The 9,015-nt window shown below is 38.6% G+C and overlaps 1 protein-coding gene across 5 annotated transcripts in view; it reads left to right on the forward strand.

Annotated features, from left to right (window-relative positions):
- Nucleotides 1–9,015, forward strand: part of LOC106872804 (synaptonemal complex protein 3) — a 17,294-nt gene that overhangs the window by 4,099 nt on the left and 4,180 nt on the right. For all 5 annotated transcript variants that reach the window (XM_052969794.1, XM_014919922.2, XM_014919918.2 and 2 more), the window contains exons 2-5: nucleotides 2,177–2,270; nucleotides 4,419–4,491; nucleotides 5,821–5,855; nucleotides 7,642–7,759. In XM_052969794.1, coding sequence (XP_052825754.1) covers nucleotides 2,177–2,270; nucleotides 4,419–4,491; nucleotides 5,821–5,855; nucleotides 7,642–7,759 — 320 coding nt within the window. The remainder of the gene's footprint in view (nucleotides 1–2,176; nucleotides 2,271–4,418; nucleotides 4,492–5,820; nucleotides 5,856–7,641; nucleotides 7,760–9,015) is intronic.

The following is a 9,015-nucleotide window of genomic DNA, read 5'->3' on the forward strand; positions in this document are numbered from 1 at the left end:
TATATATATTCACATTAAGTTCGAATATAATCGTAATCTACACCATCTGAAATATATTTATTGAAAATTTCATTGAAGGTATCCATTCTTCAGAAAGTTAGAAAGGAACGAAGTCGTTGGGGGAGGCACACATCTATAGTTATGCCGGTTAAATGAGGGTAGATGCAGATCTACTTATTCATCACCTGCATTAATTTATCAGGTTATAAAGGTAATTTACGAACGAACGCTTTTGCTTCATGAAACTGGGATGTGTCTTAGAACAACCATCAAATACTGTAGCTCTAATACTTCAATAATTTTTGTCCGTTTTCAATAATATATTCTCTTTGCAGTTTCCGTCGAGATCAACTTTGCCTTTCATCCTTTCGGGGGTCGATAGAGTAAAGTACCAGGTGAGCAGTCGGGTCGAGGTAATCGACCAGCTCCCTCCGCCAAAATTTCACTTATAGCAGAAAGAATATATTCTGAAGGCGGCGAGCTGGCAGAATCGTTAGCACGCCGGGCGGAATGCTTAACGGTATTTCGTCTGCCGTTACGTTCTGAGTTCAAATTCCGCCGAGGTCAACTTTGCCTTTCATCCTTTCAGGGTCGATAAATTAAGTACCAGTTACGCACTGGGGTCGATGTAATCGACTTAATCCCTTTGTCTGTCCTTGTTTGTCCCCTCTATGGTTAGCCCCTTGTGGGCAATAAAGAAATAAGAAAATATATTCTTTACAATTCTGTTATTCTATCTTCTTTGCTTACATCGTTAATACCTTTGAGTAAGGGTTATGTCTATCACTTAATCTGATTTCTCTTTATGCAAAGGCTTCTTACACATATCTCTCAACCAAGACATTCCGTAAAAATTCAGTGTAAAATAATTGCGACCATTTATAAAATCATATTAAAGTGATTTCATCTCTTCATTTATTAAATCAGCGGGTTGCGTTATTTCATGATTAAGCTAAAAAAAGATGACCGAGGTGAAAAACCATTGAAGGTGGCTTCTCTTGAACGACAAGGGCAGCATTTTTTGAGGGAAGGGGTTAATCGATAGCATCAACTACAGTACTTGACTGTTACTTTATTTTATCGATCCCGAGAGGATATCTTTGAACGTAAAGGACCGGAACAAATACGGCGAAGCTCCATCCAATCTGCTTTTCGCCTTAAGATATTTTACTATAATGGGATTTATTTTCTCTGCCCTTAATTACAAATCCTTCCAAAGTCGACGGGGTTTACAAAATAAGAGGCAGCATAATTCTGAAGTTAATTCATTTCATCACCATCAAAACTAGACATGTCCTTTGTCATGACAGATGGATTGTCAGATTACGGTGTTTAGTTTCATCCCTTTACGTTCTGAGTTCAAACCCTACCAATATCAACTTTGCTTTTTCATCTTTTGTGGGGTCGCTAAATTACAGTAGCAGTCAAGTACTGACATGAATGTACATTCCTACTATGTATCATAGCTGTGAATCGAATTATCACCGTAGACTAAGACTAATAATTAGTTTAGGACCCATTTAACTGTAAAGATCGTTATAAAATCTTAATATATGTAGACAATATTCGTGAATTATTTTTTTAATGTAGACTTTATTTCTAATGTTGTTGTTTAACCATAATTAAGTAAGTCTGTGATCAAAAGTGTTCCAACTTTGAAAAACTGTCTTTATTTATTTTTCAGTTTATTTATTGAGGAATATTATTTAATGCGTACTTTTTTTGAGATTGCAAAGTGTGTTATTAGGAAGATCTGGCTGGTGTTTTTAGAAGGTCGAGCGACAATGTAGAAAACCAGCCTCACACGATTTGCTCTGTTCTCTGCAGATGGTGGCGTGGTTGTTGGAGAAATAGAGAGAATCAGAGAAAGAGGGGGAGAATCAGAGAGAGAGGGGGGGATAATCAGATAGAGAGATAGAGAGAGAGGGGAGAGAGAAAAACTGAAAGAGAGAGAGGATGGAGGGTGTATGCGCGTAAGAAAAGTGTGTAAGACAGAATGTAAGAGAGAAAGAGGGTGAGAAGGAATACTGATTGCTGATTGGTCAGTTTAGTTTTCCAGTCGATCAAATAAAGTTTCAGGCATCGAACATCGATCTGTGATTTATTTTTGAAATAGAAACGTATCTCAATAGAAACGTCTCTCGAAATAATTGTTTTGTTTTTATCATTTAACAAGATGCCGAGAAAAGCTTTGAAAAGAAGTGCATCTCCGTCAGACAAAGAAGAAATGTCACCTGTCCTTGCTCAACATAGTTCGCCAGAAATCAGAGGTTCGAATCAGAATGTCTCTTCTTCCTCTAATTAATAGCTTTGAAATACTTTCTTTTTTAACTCTGATTATTTTGATACAGTAATTAAGTAATGTTCAATGAAATAAATTAAGTGCTTTCTTGTTTTAAGAGCAGTTTCTGGTTGTTAAAGATACGATGTCACTTCTCTGGTGACCAGACGACTTTTTCTTTCACGATTTCAAGAAAGAAATACTCGCAATCATTTCTGAACAAGAATCATTATTAGTGTTTCACGTAATCATTCCAATTGTTTCAATATTTTCCATACATATTTTGATTATTTCTCTTTCTTCAGTCAGAGTGTTACGTTCGGATGGGGCTTTTTACGTGCTAGCGGCATGGGGGAGCCAATCGGGCGGCACTGGCATCGACCCACGCATGAATGGTGCTTATTACGTACCACCAACACAGGTGCCAGTCAGGTGGCACTGGCATCGGCAACAACTACGATTTCTATATTGATTTCGATTTTACTTGACTCGACAAGTTTTCACAAGCACATTATATCGTCTGATGATTCAAGGGTACTTTTTTAAATGGGCCTGTTATGCGACACTGGTTTCGGCCAAGGCTATGATCTCACTTTACTTGCCGGGTCTTCTCAATCACAGCATATCTCGGTCTCTTGTCTGTGAGGCCCAACGTCTGAAGGTCATGCTTCACCACTTCATCCTATGTCTTCCTGGGTCTCCCTTTTCCATGGGTTCCTTCCACTTTTAGGGAGTGATACTTCTTCACACATCTCCCCTCATCCATTCACAACACATGACTATACTAGTGCAGTCGTCTCTCTTGCACACCATATCTGATGCTTCTTATGTCCAACTTTTCTCACAGAGCGCTTACACTCTTGTGTATGCACACTGACATAACATATCCAGCGGATCATACTAGCTATACTATGCTGCAAGACTAGCCTGAGCCTAAGCACTCTATCACACACCCTGACTACCTCTATGACCTTATCCACCCATTTCTCTGCAAGGAGTATGCCTACACCCCCTACTCTGTCACTGTTACCTTCCCTGAAGATTTTATACCTATATCGAAATCGAACCAAATTCGACGACTGACACCCATGCCAACATTTCCTTCATCGGACACTAAACTCTGCTTGCAATGACCTGTTGGGGCAAGTGAAATCAAAATTGAAATTGAACCAAATTCAATGACTGGCACCCGTGCCAGTGGAGTGCTAACAGCATCGTCCGAGCGTGATCATTGCTAGAGCTGCTGTCTGGCTTCCGTGCTGATGGCACGTAAAGAGCACCATTTGAGTGTGATCATTACCAGCGTTGCCTTACTGGCACTTGTGCTGGTGGCACATGAAAAAACATTCGAGTGAGGTTGTTGCCAGTGCTGCTGGACTGGTTCCTGTGCAGGTGGCACGTAAAAAACACTATTTGAGTGTGGCCGTTGCCAGTATCGCCTGACTGGCCTTCGTGCCAGTGGCACGTAAAAGTACTCACTACACTCTCAGAGTGGTTGGCGTTAGGAAGGGCATTCAGCTGTGGAAACTCTGCCAAATCAGATTGGAGCCTAGTGCAGCCATCTGGTTCACAGTCCTCAGTCAAATAGTCCAACCCATGCTAGCATGGAAAGCAGACGTTAAACGATGAAGAAGATGTGCTTTGCCTGCGAGCACCCTGGCTGAAGTTCCTCTCTACCTTACCTCTTATATGCAGCATACATCAATGTCTCCATTCAAGCATCTCTACAATCTCACTAGATCTACCTGTCAATGTGCCTACATTGACAATGCTAACTCTAGTCTAAATGTTTAGCTTTCACTAGCAAAATGGATGAGTAGATAAGATAGTTGGATTACCAACCTAGTTGTGAGTTCATTTTCTAATGGAGGAATTTTGATGAATGTCTTGGCCAAAGATTTATTTTTACATCATCTCAGTTTTTCTTGCTAGAGAACACCAACAGTATTGGAAATACATTTCCCATCTGTTTTAACACTTCAATCACCGACTGGATCCTTGTATTTAGCAAAAGATAGACTGACTTAGCTTTTAGTTACTATTTTATGATTGTATTCTTTTCCTTTTGTCATTTCAAATTAACATCTGAGATGGTGAACGGCACTGATTGAGTTATTTTCTGGCTGAATTCTTTTAGATGAAGAGTCACCAAATCTGCTAAGTGTGAGCAAGAAAAAAGAGAACAAAGGAGTTAACGATGAAGAATTTGGGTACACCTCTATTGATATTATTTTGACATTCTCCTTAAAAATTTGAATGTTTTTCTCTCTTGTGTGAACATCATATCTATGTAGCAAGATATTCCTTTCTCTTTCACTCATTAAAAAAAGTAATTATATTGTCCAACCCATGCTAGCATGGAAAGCGGACATTAAACGATGATGATGATGATATGTATTTGTATTACAAGAACATGAGATGGCTCAGAATTAACTAATGTTTTGTAAGCATTTATGTAAATCTCTAAAAGGTAACCCCCGCTCTCATTGCCCATCAAGAAATGAAAGTTTTTCCAGTTTATTACTTCAAAAGTTCAGAAGTCTGACACTGCTTAGAACTGAAAAAGGGTAATGTTTAGCATAGTTAACAGTTCAACTTCCAATATTCATTGAACTAAACAACTAATGATATCATTAAAGCAGATACAGTTTAATTAATTTCTCAGACTCTTGAACTTCTAGAATAATTTCCAGATATGTTTGCATATAATGAATTAAATGTAGATTATATATGACATGATCTCAAGTGTATGCAAATAACAATGCATGGATTTGTTGGACGATTGAAACTGAACCAAGTTTGATGACTGGCACCCGTGCCAGTGGAGTGCTAACAGCACCATCCGAGCAGGATCACTGCCAGAGCAGCGGTCTCGCTCCCGTGCTGGTAGCACATAAAAAGCATCATTTGAGCGTGATCGTTTCCAGCTTCGCCTTACTGGCACTTGTGCCAGTGGCATGTGAACAAAACATTAGCTGACTCCTGTGCAGGTGGCACATAAAAAACACCATTTGAGCGTGGCTGTTGCCAGTACCGCTTGGACTGGCCATCGTTCCGGTGGCACGTAAAAGGCACCCACTACACTCTCAGAGTGGTTAGCATTAGGAAGGGCATCCAGCTGTAGAAACTCTGCCAAATCAGATTGGAACCTGGTGTAGCCATCTGCTTTGCCAGTCCCCAGTCAGATCATCCAACCCATTATAGCATGGAAGGCGGACATTAAATGATGATGATGATATTAGCTGGAATGTTGTATAAAACCTTTACCAATTCTTCTATCCATCTAACTCAAGCCATCTTAAAGTAATGTTAGATGAAAATATACTGAAATAAAGGAAAATGATAGGAATCAGTAGGTTTCGATATCTTTGATATTAATTTAATAGATTTAATGTGACTAGAAGTATTGCTAGAGTTTGGCCTTTACCAGAAAGAGGAAATAATATAGCTCTGTTATAAAATGTTGAATTATGTAGGATGTCTTCCATAAGTTTACATGCCATTTTCCTTTTTAACATTTTAATAAATAATTTTCACAGTTTTGAAATGAAGAAAATGCTGGAATCCTTTGAAGGTAAGCCTCATTTATTTCCAAGTTTTGTCTTTTATGACTCAAATTATTCCTCCTCCTGCTGTTGTTCCTTCCCTCTCCCACTACCATCATCACCATTATTATTGTAGGGGTGGTAAGGTAGCGAGCTGGCAGAATCGTTTGCACTCCAGGTGAACTGCTTAACGGTATTTCACCCATTGCTACGTTGTGTTCAAATTCCACTGAGGTCAACTTTGCCTTTCATCCTTTTGGGGTCAATAAATTAAGTACCAGTGAAACTCTGGGGTTGATGTAATTGACTAGTCCGCTCTCCAACGATTTCAGGCCTTGTGCCTATACTAGAAAAAATTATTGTAGGGGTGGTGAAGAGTAAGATACATAAGAGAGCTACAGTAAGTGGGGCATGATCTATTACTTTCAATTTCTAGAAATCAACATAACCAAAACCATTTTAACATAAGTCACATATTGATTCACCTGCAAGTGAAAACTCGGTATTATTGGTATCTTGTTCCACTTGAAAAATGATTTTTCCTGACATTCCATGAACACATATTTGATTCTTATGAATTGTCATCTAACTTTATGATAGTTGTAGAGTCATCTACATATATTCTTTAAGGAAGATCATGTTGCTTGCATGCAATAGTTCTTGAATATCATTGAGAAAATATACATAATTTATCATATTAACAAGTGCTGCTTCCATTGGCTTGAATTTATTTAATTAACAATGTTTGAGTGAAAGGTAGAAATTTTGAATTTTGGCCATAGTGGGATGTGTAGCAAAAGGTGTTGTTCGTGAGGCAGATGAAGATAGGCGTGTTGGATGACATCAAAGGAAAAACAATGAGGTAAGCATCGGACTGTAGTTTAAATAATTTATTTGATCAACTCTTGCATTTATGTGTTGGATATACAAAGTTTGATTCACAATATCAATGAAGGCCTCTACATGAACTTACCAACTGCTTCGAGATGTGAAAGTAAAAAAGAAACAACAGAAGAAATAGTGTGTTGACGTGATGAGGTGGTACAAGGCATGTTTTGTGTCTGTGTGTGGTCAAGTCTGTTGTCTTTCTGTCCTGTCTGTTTGTGTTCTGCTACTGTGTTGTGTCGTTCATGCTATGTGGCTCTCTGTTGGCTGCTTGACTGTCGCAAACTGTCTGCTCATCTGATCTGTCATGTGTCTAACTGTATTTATAATCGTCATCCTAGCGAGAAGAACAGACACACCATAAGAATAATTTCATCCTATCTAGGTCCAGTTGAACCTTCAGTGACACAGCTCGAGTTAGAGGTTGAATGGAAATCCATCCATCACTTTTTGACAGGACAGAGAAATTCCTCTCACGCCTGTTCGGCCAGTGGTAGATCAGGCGAGCAAGAATCCTTAGATTTGATTTCGAATCTCAGCTCGGAAAATGAAATGTTAGTTTTTACACAACTGTGGGCTACATCATATCGACCTGATATGGCACGTGTCAAAACAGTCCACTACAGGCCCTAAGGTTTTTTTTCCATGATTAAAAATATTAACATTTTAAAACTTTTAATACTTTTTATGTAAAAACAATTTTTTAATAAGTTATAAATGGTAAAAGAATGATCTCTTTTAACCATCTCTTTCTTTTGATGTGAAATTTGTTATTTGTTCTTTCTATAGGAATTTTGAAGGTAGCTTATTTTTTATAATAAAGTTTCTATTTTATTATATAATAAACACTTTTTGGTATTTATATCACATGATGCTGCATTAATGTGAGAAACCAGTGATATTTCAAAGTTTGATTGATTCCTTTGTTAGTTGACATAACCAAAACTTTGGCAAATAAACGCAAACGCCTGGAAAGTTTTACTCAAAATAAAATGAAAAACAGTAACAAGAAGATTGATGAAATATGGAAAATGCAACAAACTGAAAGGTATTGGCATTTGATTTGTTTAATTTTTTTTTTCATTTTTAAAGATTAATAGACAATTATAGACTCTAATTGCATTACATCATCGTCATCGTTTAACGTCCGCTTTCCATGCTAGCATGGGTTGGACGATTTGACTGAGGACTGGTGAACCAGATGGCTACACCAGGCTCCAATCTGATCTGGCAGAGTTTCTACAGCTGCATGCCCTTCCTAACGTCAACCACTCAGAGTGTAGTGGGTGCTTTTACGTGCCACCGGTCCGAAGGCCAGTCAGGCAGTACTGGCAATGGCCATGCTCAAAATGGTGTATTTTATGTACCACCTGCACAAAAGCCAGTCCAGCGTCACTGGCAACGATCTCGCTCGAAAGTCTTTCCACATGCCACCGGCACAAGTGCCAGGAAGGCGCGCTGGGCACAGGTGCCATATAGTAATCCCTTGACTATTGCGGATGTTACGTTCCAAAGCCCCCCGCGAAGTAGAAACAGTGCTGTATATTTTTTTAGTTTTATAATTTGTATATATTTATTTTATTCATCATCGTTGTCGTTTAACATCTGCTTTCCCTGCTGGCATGGGTTCGACGGTTTGACTGAGGACTGGTGTGCCAGAAGGCTGCACTAGACTCGATCTAATGTGGTAAATGCAAAACAACACCATGGAAGAATTGATGTAAGCTTAAATAATAAACCGCGATAGGTGAACTGCAATATGGCAAGGGATTACCATATATATATATATATAATATACATATAAAAATCTCTACATTCCATCTGATGACATAATGAATGAATATTTTTAGATCAAACTTATCCAACATGTTATAAGTTACTCCATGTCTACATTGCAGTTGTTCTGAAGGTTTGTGTCTGTGAAATGGTATTGTTCTGTGCATTACTGTCATTATCTGTCCATTTTCCATGTTGGCACAGGCTGGATGGTTTGACAGATGCTGGCATGTCATATTTTAGAGAATTTCATACTCTTGTTCAAATTACTTTTAATTCAATTGCATCAAATAACTAAGCTTTGACTCCCATTTCCAGTTCCCTAACCCATTATACCCTGTTAGGTAATGTGTGCCACTTAAAAAGCATCCAGTCCACATTGTAAAGTGGTTGGCATTTGGAAAGGCATCCAGCTGTAAAAACCTTGCCAAACTGACCTTACCTGTGCTTGGGCCACGTAAAAAGCACTAAGTCCACTCTGCTGGGTGATTGGTGTTAGGAAGGGCATCTAGCTGTAAAAATCCTGCC

Source organism: Octopus bimaculoides, chromosome 7, assembly GCF_001194135.2.
Source record: "Octopus bimaculoides isolate UCB-OBI-ISO-001 chromosome 7, ASM119413v2, whole genome shotgun sequence".
Taxonomy (NCBI): Eukaryota; Metazoa; Mollusca; class Cephalopoda; order Octopoda; family Octopodidae; genus Octopus; species Octopus bimaculoides.